Source organism: Dendrobates tinctorius, unplaced genomic scaffold (assembly GCF_039654945.1).
Source record: "Dendrobates tinctorius isolate UK_male_01 unplaced genomic scaffold, ASM3965494v1 ptg000011l, whole genome shotgun sequence".
NCBI classification, from domain to species: Eukaryota; Metazoa; Chordata; class Amphibia; order Anura; family Dendrobatidae; genus Dendrobates; species Dendrobates tinctorius.
The window spans coordinates 49377365-49393445 of NW_027361679.1; the positions used below are offsets into that span (position 1 = coordinate 49377365).

Genomic DNA, 16081 nt, shown 5'->3' on the forward strand with positions numbered 1-16081 from the left:
CATTGTTTGGGCACATGTCAGGGCTCAGAATGGAAGTAGTGACGTTTTGAAATGCAGACTTTGATGGAATGGTCTGCGGCCGTCGTTACATTTGCAGAGCCACTGATGTGCCTAAACAGTAGAAACCCCCAAGTGACCCCATTTTGGAAACTAGACCTTCCAAGGAACTTATCTAGATGTCTGGTGAGCACTTTGAACCCCCAAGTGCTTCACAGAAGTTTATAACGCAGGGACGTGAAAATAAAAAAATCATTTTTTTCCCCACAAAAATAAATTTTTAGCCCCCAATTTTTTATTTTCCCAAGGGTAACAGGAGAAATTAGACCCCCGAAGTTGTTGTGCAATTTTTCCTGAGTATGCCGATACCCCATATGTTGGGGTAAACCATTGTTTGGGCAAACGTTGGGGCTTGGAAGGGAGGGAGCACCGTTTGACTCTTTGAATGCAAAATTGGCTGGAATCAGTGGTGGCACCATGTCGCGTTTGGAGACCCCCTGATGTGCCTAAACAGTGGAAACCCCTCAATTCTAACTCCAACCCTAACCCCAACACACCCATAACCCTAATCCCAACCCTAACCATAAGTCTAACCCCAACACAACCCTAATCACAACCCTAACCCCAAGCCTAACCCTAATCCCAACCCTAACCTCAACAAACCCCTAACTCTAATCTTAACCCTAATTCCAACCCTAACCCTAACTCTAACCCTAACCCTAATGGAAAAATAAAAATAAAAATATTTTCTTTATTTTATTATTTGTGTCTACCTATGGGGATGATAAAGGGGGGGTTATTTACTTTTATTTTATTTTGATAACTGTGAGAGTTTATCACAGTGATCAAAATGAATGAATGGAATCTGCAGCGGCAGATTCGAGCAGGTGCACTGCACATGCGCCCGCCATTTTCCAAGATGGCGGCGCCCATGATCTGGGACCACGGGACACCGGGAGCAACAGCGACACTCAGAAGGTACCGGGGGTGGGAGGGGATGTGATCGGAAGCTGGGGGGTGCGGAGGGAAGGCAGGGGGAGCAGATGTCATTCAGTGGTGGGGGGGCGATCGCCGGTGGGGGGGGTCAGATCGGTGTCTCCAGCCATGCCCGATGCTACTGCAGCATTGGCCATGGCTGGATTGCAATATTTCATCAAATTTCATTGATAAAATATTACTATCGCTCTGATTGGTTGTTTCACTTTTAACAGCCAATCAGAGCGATCGTAGCCACATGGGGGCGAATCCACGCCCCCTGTGGTGAAGTACAAAGCCCCCTGTGTGTGCGGGTCAGGTGAACTTTCAGTGACCCCGGTCACCCGACCCACAGGAGGGCAATTACTTCATGACACCACATAGGCATCACTGGTCGTATTGGCACGACTTATCATGACGCCTATGTGGCGTCATTGGTCGGGAAGGGGTTAAAGTAGTTGGCACCTAATGAGTTTCTTTTTTACTGTAGTCCAGGAGTTAGACAGTTTTCAATGGGTGAATATACTACTCCCTGTATGACATTCACCAATCAGGCAGAAACACCCAAGAAAGAAGAACACTCTCCCACCATAACTTAAAGCAGGTTTCTCAGTGTATGATATGTAATACAGCTCTGATCTCCTGGTCTAACCTACTACATGAGTGTGTGGGGGGACAGTGCAGCCAAGTTTAACTGCATCTCCTACATTGACAGCTTTGTAAGCTCTGCTGTACTACCTCTCCCCCCACACACTGACTGTCTGTGAGAGCTCAAAATGTCACTATCGCACTTGTGTCTTTTGTGTTCAACTTTCAATTGCTCTACAGTGATCTCAGAGTTGGCCCTTATATCTCACAGACAAGTAGCCCAGAACAGGCAGGGTGCTCCTGTATGGCATATGACAGAAACCCCCCCCCCCCCCAAAATAAAAATTAAAAAAAATAAAAATATTATATATATATATATATATACAAAAATTTTCCCACCTGAAGAAGGTCACATTGACCGAAACGTCTTTTTTCGTGTACTACAATAAACCGCCTTGCAAATACCTTTAAGTTGAGTGCTAGGTTTAGATTTGTTGCTTTAACGGTTTGGGAACCTAACCTTAGCACCATCTTGAGTTGTGCTCACGGTGTTCTTTCTATACTGATCCATCAGTGACCTGCCCCCTAGTTTACATAAGGAATATACACAAGACACACATTCTCAGGGCTACCACTAGGAATTTCAAGGCCCCATACTGGCAAAATTTTCGGGGCCCCCTTGAGACTCTGCCCAGGCTCCACCTCAGCCCCACCTCCACCCACAGTCAAAAGATTTTTTAAGCTGCCACCACGAAAAGGTAGGCTCTTTTGGCCGAGCCCTACTCTAACCTACTAAACATTTGTTAAGACATCCAATACAATTTAGGTAAGTTTTTATTTTTCAATTCTTAAAATGATCAATAATATCACATACTGGGGACAAATACCATCGCGCCATGACCAGACACCATATTACCACCACATAGTGACCTGTCTCCATCATATCCATCCTGCCCAGTTTTATAAAAATCAGCTTCTCTACATGTCTGACAGCCATTCCATTCGTGTCAGTTGAATTCCAAGCAGAGTACACCTCATTCTACTTAATGTGCTTCTGATTAGGTGATCACCTGAACCAAATCTTATTTAACGAAGGAAAGTATAAAAAACCCTGCTATGATGTTCACAATCCTCTTGCAATAGGACAAGCTGGATGGCAAATCAAGTGCTAGTAATATCCCAAAAGTAATAGGAATGAAAAAATAACTTTTAACCATGCCAAAGGAGTTGAAAAGAAAAGTCTTGAGTAAGGAAAAGGGCTCAATTCTGGCTTTACTAGCAGAGGGATACAGGGAGTGTCATGTTGTCTCCATCCTTAAAATTTCTAAGATGGCAGTCCATTACAACAAGGTCACGCAGCAGATATTGGGGACAACAAAGCTACAGACCAGCAGAGGGCAAAAACGACTCTCCACTGACCAGGATGACAGTCATCTTATTCAAATGTCACTCAGCAACCGCAGGATGACATCAAGTGACCTACAAAAGTAATGGCAAATGGCAGCTGGGGTGAAGTTCATGGCAAGAACAGTTTATAACAAGCTCCTAGAGGCAGGGCTCAAGTCATGTAAAGGTAGAAAAAGACCTTTCATCAAATGAGAAGCAAAAGGAGAGCCAGGCTGAAGTTTGCCAAAGACCATAAGGATTGGACCATAGAGGACTGGAGTAAGGTAATCTTCTTTGAGGAGTCTAATTTTCAGCTTTGCCCAACACCTGGTCATCTAATGGTTAGAAGGAGACCTGGAGAGGCGTACAAGCCACAGTGTCTTGCACCCACTGTGAAATATGGTGGAGGATCGGTGATGCACAAAGATGGTGCCATCGGCACCTGTGTAGTAGCAGCTGTCGGCGATCCAATACATTACATATGCAATCATGCTGCAGTACAAACACCACCACTGGCGTCGGACTGTAGTCAGGGATTCCCCCCCCCCCCCCCCCCAAGATTTATTTATATACAATATTCATTATGTAAACTAGGGGTCAGGTCACTGAGGGACCAGTGACCTGTCAGCAGCCATACTGGTGAATACCTAATCAGAGCACCATATGAATCCCCCCCACAGGACTGCCACAAATCATTATATCATTAATCTTTATTTTCAGTTTTGAGTTAAACAACCACAAGACGGATTTCATCAACCCAGGGATCAGTTTATTCAGTATAACGGCGCCGACCTGACAGTGTCTGTAGGGGTTACTGTGCACAATCCTGCTGAAAGATTCATTTTAAAAATTATTTTTAAGTAAACGTATTTCTCAGTAGTGAGAGGAGCCTGTATAAATGTAGACATGAAGCAAATTGAAAGGAATGGAAGGGAATGGTAGAGAAAAACTTCTGTTCATTCTCAAAATTTTACCTCCACTTGATTTAGCTGAAGTTGCAATTTTTTTTTTCTTCAGCCAGGGGCACACACAGAAATCATGGGCGTAACAGAAGCCCTATTTGACAGTCTCCACAAAAAAAAAAAAATATTGGCAGGATCACAGAAAAATATATCTAACAATTTTGCAGCCCTTACAAAAGTAAAAATTGTCTCCTATTGCAGGCCCTGGATTTCCCTTTCATTGCACCCATAAAATACGATGCCTACAAAAATGCCCACCAAACACAGTAAGATAGCTGTCACAGTGACTTCCTCCACAGTAACCTCCACAACCAAAAATATAATAACTAATGCATCACCACGCCACAAAGTATGACGACCCAGGACAGTATGATGCCCCAACGGTGACCCCAACACAGTCCTCCACCTAGTATCATGGACCGCACAGCCCTCCATACTGTATAATTAATTGTATAATGCACCCCCACAGTGTAATCCTCCCACACAGAGCCCTCTACACAGAATAATGCCCCAACATGCTCACAGCATATCATTTGATGAAATGCAATATGTCACTAAAAATGCATTTTCTACATTCTCACTTGGACTTATTTCCAGCCAATCTTGGTGCCGTTAGCGATGAACACGGTGAAAGATTTCACCAAGACATTGCACTGATGGAGAAAAGGTACCAAGGAAAGTGGAGTATGTCAAAGCTGGCTGACTATTGCTGGAATCTTATTTGAGAAGCATCTGACATGGATTATAAACGAAGGTCGCCTGCAAAACACTTTTGAACAATTGCATTTGCTACTGACATCGATGCACATGTATGTAGTGTTTTGGACGTCATAACGTAGACTATAAACTGTTTCTTAAAAACCTTACTGACTTTTGGAGCACATATTCGTGTTCAGCATATCAAAATCTATAAGATACAATAAAAATTTTTCAGGGGACAAAAACTTCCCTGAAATTTGCTGCGCAGTGTTATAGAGTAACAGGAAAGGGAGGAGTAGTAACCATCACACAAGAACAATTTACAAAAGGCATTAATTTTATATATTTTTTTTTTTACTCCTTTTAAAAGGTGAAGTAAAAGAAGAGCATGAACTTTGGAAACCATCTCTCCACAGCACCGCATATTGTATGAAAAGACAAGGCTTACTGACCTGAACGTTTTCATTATCTAGTTTCTCACCAATATACTTTGTTTTACTTCCTCCACTCCTGCAGTGATGGCAAAAAAACAAATAATTTTTCACCACTGCTGTCAATCACTAGTTTGAAACTTCAATTATCCTCCATACAAAAGTCAAAGCTGAGGCTAGTGATTGGATTCAGTGGTCATGTGCATGATGCAAGAAATATCATCACTGTTGGATCAGTGGGAGTTAAATAGGCAAGTAATGATTATTTTAACTTTTAGGCAAAAAAATCCCAGTGATGCCCTATAGAAGCATTAATCACCTATGATAACCTGTTTCTGTATTATCTATGAGGACATATCCTAATAAAGAGACCACTCCAATAGGTTTTGTTCACATGTTGTACTCATGTCAGTCTGGTCACGTGTCAAGAAAAAAAAAAAAAAGGTGTTTATGAACCGAAATGGAGAGGAGTCGGCCTTAAATGAGTAACATCACAAATCCTCTCCGGCAACTCCGTTACATCTGCGAAATAAGCCGATATGAGGGTTAGGCCAGGATCACACATGCGAGGAACACGGCCGAGTCTCGCATGTTAATACCTGGCACTGCTGTCGGCACTCGGGAGTGGCACATGCGGCTGCATGTCTTGTTATGCAGCGCTCAGATCCGAGTGCCGGCGGCAGTGCCGGGCATTAACATGCGAGACTCGGCCATATTTCTCGCATGTGTGATCCCGGCCTTAGTCCTAATGTGATAATCTCTTTACAGACCTAATAGTGCAGAATGCAAGCTCTACTCAACAAGTGCAAGCAAGCACCTCCTTTAACTTCATCTAAGTCAATCACAAAGCTAATATGAATACTAATGTATATCAAATGTGCTTATTGAAATAAAATTACTTTCATTTAGCAAAATGGAAATTTTTGCCTCTGAATGTTCCTCAGTTAGGGTATGTGCACACGTCATTTTGAACACCAAGAAAACACTCAAAAGATTGAACATATGAACAGTATCTTTTTAAAGTGAGCATGCTATGTGAAAACACAGGTATTACATACCTGGTAATGTGTTTTTTCATGAGACATGACTGCACCACGAGAGAGGGGATCCGCCCTACAAGGATAGGAAACCTTCAAGATAAAAGGGGCGGCTCCTCTATCCACATCAGTTGTTTTACAGAGCATGAGAGGAATAATAATAATAAAGGAGACTATGTAAAATATATATATATATATATATATATATATATATACACATACATACACGCACGTATGTGTGTGTGGCTATATAATATCAATATATGTATATACACACACACACACACACACACACACACACACACACACACACACACACGTAGCTTTGACAACATAAAAGGAGGGGAGCCCAGACACATTTCGTGCACAGGGGCCCCAAGCTGCAGTGTCCGCCCCTGGCTCCCACTGTTGCTGTGGCCTGTCTGGCTCTTCTCATTTGAGCGATTGTCTCTCCTGCACCTCCTGGTGCGGCTGTAAGTGCTCTGGCGAAAAGCTCTCAATTCTCCTCAGCACTTCTGACTCCTCTTAAACAACAAGTGGTCCCTTTTTTTTTTTTTTTTTCAATTAATTGATCACCTGGTTGATCACTGCACCTGCCGGTCGCTTGCGCTTCCTGGACCACGCATGCACTCTGTGCCCGGTCATGTGCCGACATTCTGCCCTGACGCACCTGCTGGCATGAGTCTTCTGCTTCGGGTGCACACACTCAGAGGTGTATCTAGGCTTTCTGGCACCCGGGGCAAGAAGTCGGCTCGGCCCCCCCCCCCAGTACATAAGCGATTTCCAAACTTAGTCATGACTTAGACGAGCTGCTCTCCCTAATGATCTCAATGTTCAATGAAAAACTGAAAATAGCAGGAAGAGAAGCTCGTTGTCACAAGACCATAAGCATGCGATTTTCATAGTGAAGTGTCCATGTGATGACTACTGGAACCTGCAGAGCTGAATCCTGACATTGCAGCTTCTGAATTCTCACAACAAATGCACTGCACACTTAGGATTCTCCCATACCGGCGGCAAGATGGCAAGAGTACACGGTCATGTCAGCACAAGTATGTGATTTATATACTTCTGGCCACATTCCGACTAGACGTGCCCGGCCTCGCTCTGTTAATTTTCAATGAGTGAGGCCACACATGTCTAGTCAGCATGTGACCGCATGTATGTAAATTACAGGCATGAGAGAATTCTAACAGCGTTCAGTGAGCACTGTGAGAATTCAGAAGTCTGCAGTCACATAGAATGACTGCAGACTCAGCACAAACCTGGACAACCCCTGCAATGCTCCTGACATAACTAAAAATATAAGAATTAGTCAGTATCACAAATAATAATATTTACATCCAGGTACCTTATAGATGACGTCGTCTCTGGAGTCGTTCTTCTTTTCTTCTTGTCCAGACCCCTTTATGAGTTTTCTCATCCACAGCCGTCTCTGCAGACTTCCATATTCTCTGGTCTTCTGCAGCAAATCTCCACATGATTCCCTTAAAGATAGAAGTGTCATTATAATGCACCTAAATAAAAATATCTGCAATACAGTGTATACTGTCTCCTCACACTATTCCCCTCCCTCCTCATACTGTCTCCTCTAACATCTCACCTGTTCACCATACTGTGTCCTCATATTATTACCCCCTCACTCTCTATACTGCCTGCTCACACATACCCCCTGACTCCCCATACTGTGCACACATCCCATCACCCTCACTCCCCATATTGTGTCCACATAGATTTTTTCCATCGCTACTCATACTGTGTCCACATACATTTACCCGTTTGGCTCCCCATACTGTCTGCACCCATCCCCCACTCACCATACTGTGCCTGCACCCATCCCCCATACATACACTTCATTTGTGTCCTCAAATCTCCTCACACACATAAGTATCCCCCATCCCCACTCCAAATCCTCCCACACATTAAATATCCCTACTCCAAATCCCCCCACACATTATGTTCCCTTATCCCCACTTATCCCTATAATGTCCTCAGGTTTCCCCCATAATGTCCTCAGGTTTCCCCCCATAATATCATCAGGTTTCTCCTTCGTCCCCCCCATATATTCCTCATCTTTCTCCACCACACCACATGAATAGTCTGCACCATCCATGGCCTTGCTCCTCACACACTGTCTGGGCCCAGTCTTCCCTTGCACTGACTCCATATAGCCGCTAGCGTCCGTCCCCGACCCCAACCATCCCTTCCTAGCCCCCAGAGCATCAGAGCGTATCCTAATTTCCACCAATAATCTTCTTCGGTGTCTTCAGCTCCATTACCCGTCTGGAGCACTTACCACCAACCGCAACGCTGCCTGCCTGCCTCCCTGCCTGAGTCTTCGCCTCTGAAGAGCCGGCCGCCGGCATGTGACGTCAGCAGCGTGATCATGTGATCTGACCATGCTGCTGGTGCTTCATTGATGCGGAAGTGCCGGCGGCGGTAAGGCGCCGCTGGCGCTTACAGAACAATAAGTGAGTCAGTGACAGACTCCAGAGTCACATGTATGTACTGGCGTCTGAAGACGCTAGTACACCGACGCGCAGCACTTTCTCTGCGCCAGCTGTCAGTTTGACAGCCGGCTCAGTCAGAGAACGGGAGAATGATCTGAGTGTGGGGGCGGCAGAATGCCGCTGACGGAGAGTCTCGACTCTCCTCCTTGGACCGCCCCATCAGGCGGCCCGATGGCGTCCCCCGACGGCTGCACCTGGGGCAAATGCCCCGGCTGCCCCCCCTGGATATGCCCCTGCACACACTCCCCGCGCACCTGACCACTTCCGGTGCGGGCTCCCTCCAGTCTTCCAGGAGCCTGGCCCGACTCACCTGCTGCTGGAACCTCTGCTCTCTGGGTGTACACACTCCCTGCGCCCTCCCGGGCTGTTCTCGGCATTCCAACACCATGACAACTGGCACCGTTGCCCCCTCCATACCTGTGCCTCCTCATGGACCTGGGCTTCACCTGGAGGGAGCAACCACGCCGCTGGACACCGCTGAATCCTGCAGGTACAGTCCTTTCTTTCGTCCAAAACGGTGACTGACGCTTTGTGCTCAACATGGAGGGCACACAAAAAAAGTGGCCTCCGAGGAGTTTTAATTCACCTGGGCACCGATGTGCCTCACGGGCTGCATGGCCACTATATCTCAACACCATAAAAGTGGCCTCTGAGGACCTCCATATAACTTGTGGATTGCTGGCAACAGGGAGGGTACACCAATGTGGCCTCCGAGGCTTATCTTCACCCTGGCATTGCCTCACTGGCCATGGCCATGCTTCGGTCGGGGGGGGGCATTGTGAGACACGGCCCCCGAGGCAACTACCGGTACTTAGTGACCGATGCAGCAGACCAGTGCCTGCCAAAAACCATCCGAACCAGGCATCCTCTTCAATCTTCAAAGATCTCCATCTTGAAGAGTTCCCATCAAGGACAGAAAACCAATTGATGCGGAGAGAGGAGCCACCCCTTTTATCTTGAAGGTTTCTTGTACTTGAAGGGCAGATCCCCTCTCTCGTGGTGCCATCATGTATGATGGAAAAAATGCCATTAACCTTCAGATGTGGTGTTAATCGGCAGGTAGGTAGCATTCAATAGCCGTGCAGCCAATGAAGACCCAGCTGCCAGGAGGAAATCAACTATTCCTGCCGGCAGCGTGTGGCCTTCATTCACCACAAAATAGATGCGTGGTGGTTGTAACTACACGCTGGAACTGTACTGATGCACTGCTGAGCTGGCTGTCAGTCATTGCCAGGACATGGCTACAGCTGCTGCTCACTTTATATGACTGTGACTGAAGCCACACTGGGCACGCCTCTATGACTGAAAGCTGGAGGCAGCCAGGAGAAATAAAGTTGATTTGCACCTGGCAGTAGAGCGCTCAGTGCTGTGGCCACACAGCTTCTGAAAGCAGTTAAGTTGCAGATTAACCCCCTATATGCAGGTTAATCGTGTTTTTTCACATCATAGTCCCCTTTAAGTTTCATGTGTCCAAAAAACACCACACAATTTAAAGTAGTGAGCTGAGCATTCTTCAGGTATTTTTCACTATGAAGAAGCACTATACTTTATAATAGAAATAAATGGGAAGGCTTAAACGACACACAGAAGGCACCTGGGCATCTTTTTTGAATACGCAAAAAAAAACAAAAACTGCAGTCAAAAATAACAAAATCATGCTGAAGAAAAAAAAACAAACAAAAATATGCTAAAAATTTTCTTCAGGAAATGCGATGCTTTTTATTCCTTAAGGCTGGGGTCACACTAACCGACAATAAATACAGTCCATATTTTACATGCGTAATAGGGAGAAATGTCCCCTAAATAGTGATCCGTATGTCATCCGTAATTAAGGTGTGGTCACGTATTTTGCGCATGTAAGCATCCGTATGCCGAGATTTTCTTGCAGGCTTGCAAAATGGACATATAATGGAGCCCTATGACAGGTTAAAACCCAAACCAAAGAATAGATATACAGTGGGGAAAAAAAGTATTTAGTCAGTCAGCAATAGTGCAAGTTCCACCACTTAAAAAGATGAGAGGCGTCTGTAATTTACATCATAGGTAGACCTCAACTATGGGAGACGAACTGAGAAAAAAAAATCCAGAAAATCACATTGTCTGTTTTTTTTTTCATTTTATTTGCATATTATGGTGGAAAAGGATATATCACAAAGTATTGAGATGAAATTTTGTTTCTGACCAAATACTTATTTTCCACCATAATATGCAAATAAAATGAAAAAAAAACAGACAATGTGCTTTTCTGGATTTTTTTTTCTCAGTTTGTCTCCCATAGTTGAGGTCTACCTATGATGTAAATTACAGACGCCTTTCATCTTTTTAAGTGGTGGAACTTGCACTATTGCTGACAGACTAAATACTTTTTTTCCCCACTGTATACACACACACATATATATATTTGAAAAGTGACATTAATCCATTAATATTAACCCATTAGCCACCGCTACAGGGCAATGGGAATAGAGAGGATAAGTGGCAGAAAAGGCGCATCTATAAGATGCGCCTTTTCTGTGGTGTCTGGGGGCAGATTTTTGTAGCCAGGGGGGCAAAAACAATGGTCCCTCTCAAGGATCTAAAAATCTGCCCTCAGTCACCCGCTTTACCTCTCTGGTTGCGATTTTGCCACGGGAGCCCACATACTTTTTCCCCACGAATTAACCCCTTAACTTAACACCTAGACGTCCAAAATTTTACACACAATCCCTAAATTTAATTACGGTATTAGTCAGGAACAAGATGGAGAGCTCTGGGGCTGATTTAGGGCATCCAAAAAAGCGCTGCTCAAGTCCTTCTCCATGCACTCCTGTGCCTAGTCCTGTTGCGCTTGCCCTTGTATCCATGGAGTGCCGACCGTAAGGGAACCATCTTCAGAGGAATCAGCCCCAGTCGCAGGAAAGTGTATGGGGAGGTATACTGTGCGCGCTTGCCTGTTGTTGATTCGGGGGGAGAGCGGGCCGTAGAAAGGAACCGTCGCCCCCTTCACTTGTTAATTAAAAAAATAAAAATTTACAGGAAATTCAAAAATAAAAAAAGCAGGTGGGTCTGAGACCAGACCCAAGTGCCTCCTACAGACACCAAGCATGAACTGGAGAAATCTCAGCCAGCGAGAGGGTGTATACTGCAGGGGAGGAGCTAACTTTTTTCTGGTTTACTTAGTGTCCTCCTAGTGGCCAGCAGCATAGCACCCACTGTCTGTGTCCCCCCAATGAGGCTTAGGAGAAAAAAAAAATACATGAAATGGTTTACTGTATGTAAACCATGTGTCATTTCATGTCGGGTTTGGGAATGATTTTACAGAAGCCGGCAATTGATTTTGCGGCTATTCTACCATGTAGAACTCTATGAAAAAAAAAAATTAGAATATATATATATATATATATATATATATATATATTCTATGTGTATATATCTATTCTTTCGTTTCTTTATTAAACCTGTCAGTGTGATTTTACTGTATCGCGCACTGAATTGCTGGCTTTTCTAAAGGACACCGGGTGGGTATTTCGGCCGGAATACGCCGACAATCGCAGCATGCTGCAATTGGCACGGACCGTAAAATACGTGCGAGAAATATACGGCTGATGGGAGCTACCCATAGAGAATCATTGGTCCGTGTGCAATGTGTGGTTTTTATGCCTCTCACTCGTCCGTATTTCTCTCTAGTGTGACCCCGGCATAAGAGTCTTCCTCTGGAAAAAAAAAAAAAAAAAAGTCCAGTTTTCCTGCCTGAAAAGGGTGTGTTTACATACCATTAAAACTCAGTTAGTGAAGAAAAAAGCCACTCGTATAAATGTATTTTTAATTTTCTTGGCATACCTTGTTTGAATGAATGCTACCCTCCTCCACCATGCTCTTCAACTGTATCTGGTTCCTGAGCAGACATTGTTGAAATTGAGGCATCAGAAAGAATGAGGTCGCTTGGCATTATACCCTATCCCAACTCTCAGACCCTGTAGCAGCCGCTGGCTATAGAGATGTTTCTATGGTCCTAAATTTTTCAATTTTCACAATGGGTAATAGAAAAATAGACCCTTCAATTTGTTACAAGATTTCTCCAAAATGCTGCAATACCCCATGTGGCTTGGGCACACGACTGGGCTTGGAATAGAATTTGTGCAATTTGATTTTTGGTCAGCAAATTTGGCAAGTTTCACTGCAGAAGTCATGCAGCATACGAAGAGCCCACATGGTGCAGGTACAGCAGAAATCCCTCCCTGACACAAGTTTACTCCATTTAAAAACTATACCCCTCAAAAAAATTCATAGGCGTGTAGAGAGCATTTTAAACCTTTTCTGACATTTGTCATAACAATACGTCCCTGTGCCTATCTGACCAGGGACAGATTACGTCATTTTTTTCTTTTTAATATGACCGAAGACGCTGTGATCACATTAAAATTCCAGTGTCATCTTACCTTTCAGTAGATTGTGTCATTGTGGGGGGGGGGGGGAGGGGAAAAGAGGTTGGCCGCCCTCCCGCAACCACGATCACTGCGATTGGCTGTTCGAGCCTATGATCAGTGCTTTAAGGAGGAGGAGGAGGAGCGCCGAGGAGATGGCTGCTCTGGCATGAGGCTCCTGAGTTTTTTTAGTTTTTTACCCCATTTAATTGTTAATTCTCCCTTTGGAGCACTCACCATTGCGTAGCTACAGGATTCGGCAGAGCTGGGAGTAGTGTGGAGACTGCGATCAGCTGGGACTGGTGTCTTTCTGTCCTCGTGGAGCTCTGTGCCTGGATTCAGCTGGGAGAGAGTGAAGCTGCTGGCTGCCTGCCAACTTTCCTACAACTTGTAACCAATTCCAGAATGCAGATGATCCCGGGATAGGAAAGCTGGTGGAGTGTGCGGTGCTGGAGTTGTTCTGGAGATCTTTTGGTCCACGTGGAGCTGTAGGGCTACAGGATTCGGCAGAGCTGGGAGAAGTGTGGAGACTGCGACCAGCTGGGACCGGTGTATTTCTGTCCTCGTGGAGCTCCATGCCTGGTTTCAGCTGGGGGAGAGTGAAGCTGCTAGCTGCCTGCCAACTTTCCTACAACTTGTACCCATTTCCAGAATGCAGATGATCCCGGGATAGGAAAGCTGGTGGAGTGTGCGGTGCTGGAGATGTTCTGGAGATCTTGTGGTCCAGGTGGAGCTGAAGGGGTGAGCTGGGCAGGTATGGACTGACTGTTGGCATGTCCCCTGATTTCCCTGTCTTGTTGCACCCATGCCCTACCCCCCAGCAGTGCTGGAAGCATCCTTTATGGAAAGTTGTACATTTAACTTTGCTAAGCTGTGACTGTTCAGTCTTTATAGCTACAAGCTGAGTGTAATCATGGCCACTGCACTCTGTAAACCTACTCTTATGATTTCAAGGGACGATTTATTATTCTGGAATCATCCTCAATTTCTCATGGACTCCCCTTCTTTGAGCATGATTGCTAATTCAACAATTGAGCACATAAAATCCATTACTTCTGTGAAACCTGTGGAGGTGTACTGCAAGAGAGGTAGGAGAGGAGGAGTCCTGGCAGGCCTTCGGAGGAGAGGGTTCAGAACAGCTCTTCCTTCACTCCACTTGGCTAATGGCCGTTCCTTATCTAACAAAATGGAGGAACTGAACTTACTTTGTAACATGAGATCTGATATGGCCAATTCAGCTGCTCTTTGTTTTATTGAGACCTGGTTGGATGAGACCATCCCTGATTGTAGTCTGGCTCTACCTGGTTTTGTTATCTACAGAGCTGACCATGATTGTGTAGCTTCAGGTAAACAAAGGGGGGGTGGGGTATGTCTCTACATCAACACTAGCTGGTGCTGTGATGTTAACATACTGGGAAAAGGTTGCTCTCCAGATCTAGAGTACCTTGCACTCAATTGTAGACCATTTTACTCTCCAAGAGAGTTTTCATCTATGGTTCTGGTTGCAGTATATATTCCCCCCCAAGCATCTGTTAAAGCTGCTATTGGTGAATTAGCATGCAAAATATCAGAATGGGAGAAAAGATCTCCAGAAGCATTTGTGATTGTAATGGGGGACTTTAACAAAGGAAAACTCAACCTGGATCTCCCCAAATTTACTCAACATATAAACTGCTTCACGAGAGAGAACAATACGCTTGATCACTGCTATACAGTCATAAAAGGGGCCTACAGGGCAGTGAGGAGAGCAGCAGTGGGCTTTTCAGATCATTGTCTAATTCATTTAATTCCAGCCTACAGGCAAAGGTTGAAAACATCCAAACCTACAGTTTATACAAAGAAGACATGGTCTGAGGAGGCAAAATTGCAACTACAAGCATGCTTTGAATGCACGGACTGGGAGGTATTCCAGGAAACATGCTCGGGTCTGGATGAATGGGTTGATGCAGTGTCCTCATATATCCGTTTTTGTGAAGACACGTTTATTCCATCCAAATCTGTCCACTTTCGGGGAAACAACAAGCCGTGGTTTACAAATAAAGTCAGGTTGATCCGTAAGAGAAAAGAGGAGGCTTATAAAGCAGGCGATATTACTGAATTCAAGAAACTTAGGAACTCGCTATCTAAAGAGATCAAGTTAGCCAAACACGAGTATGCAAAGATTCTGGAGGAAAGGTTCTCATCAAAAGATAATAGATCTGCATGGAGAGGATTAAGAGAGGTCACCAATTATAAAAGCCACCCCACTATAGTGAACCCCAGCAGAAGTCTGGCAGCAGAGTTAAATGAATTCTACTGCAGATTTGAGGCAAGCTCTACACACAGTGGCTATTCATCTCTAAGCTCCTCAGTCTGTTCATATAAAGATCATTCATTGTGCAACACCCAAGTAGTGATCTCCAAGGCAGAGGTGATACGCATCCTGAAGGGACTTAAGGTCAAAAAGGCACCTGGCCCTGATGGTGTATCTCCAATGTGTCTGAAAGTATGTGCTACCCAGCTTGCCCCTATACTGACAAATATATACAATGTGTCACTGAAAGAGTGCGTTGTACCTCAGTGTTGGAAAAATTCCACAATTATCCCTGTCCCCAAGAAAGTGGGATCCTCTGAGTTGAACGACTATAGACCAGTAGCACTCACATCTGTAGCTATGAAAGTCTTCGAAAGAATTATGATGTCCCACCTGATAAAATTCACGCAGAAGCTATGGGACCCGCTTCAGTTTGCCTAGAAGGAGAATCGTTCGGCAAACGACACTGTCAATCTGGCACTGAAGTACATTTTGGATCATACAGATGAACTGCACTCATATGTCCGGATTCTTTTCATGGACTTTAGCTCAGCGTTCAATACCATTGATCCGAATTTACTTCATAAGAAAATGGTAGCTCTTGGAGTCCCTCTTAACTTATGCTTGTGGATTTATAACTTCCTGACAGCCAGGATACAGAGTGTAAAAGTTGGACCATTCACTTCGGACACCTTGGTCACAAACATCGGGGCACCTCAGGGGTGTGTTTTGTCCCAGTTACCGTTTTCTCTCTATACGAATGATTGCATCTCTTCAGCAGACTCAGTAAAAATCTTGAA

The 16081-nt window shown here is 44.8% G+C and overlaps 1 protein-coding gene across 1 annotated transcript in view; it reads left to right on the top strand.

Annotated features, from left to right (window-relative positions):
• Positions 1-5879, top strand: part of LOC141100019 (permeability factor 2-like) — a 55629-nt gene extending 49750 nt beyond the window's left edge. Inside the window, exon 4 of the mRNA XM_073588199.1 lies at positions 4978-5879. Within this exon, the coding sequence (XP_073444300.1) occupies positions 4978-4986 (9 nt within the window). The 3' untranslated portion in view covers positions 4987-5879. The remainder of the gene's footprint in view (positions 1-4977) is intronic.
• The last annotated feature ends 10202 nt before the right edge of the window (positions 5880-16081 follow it).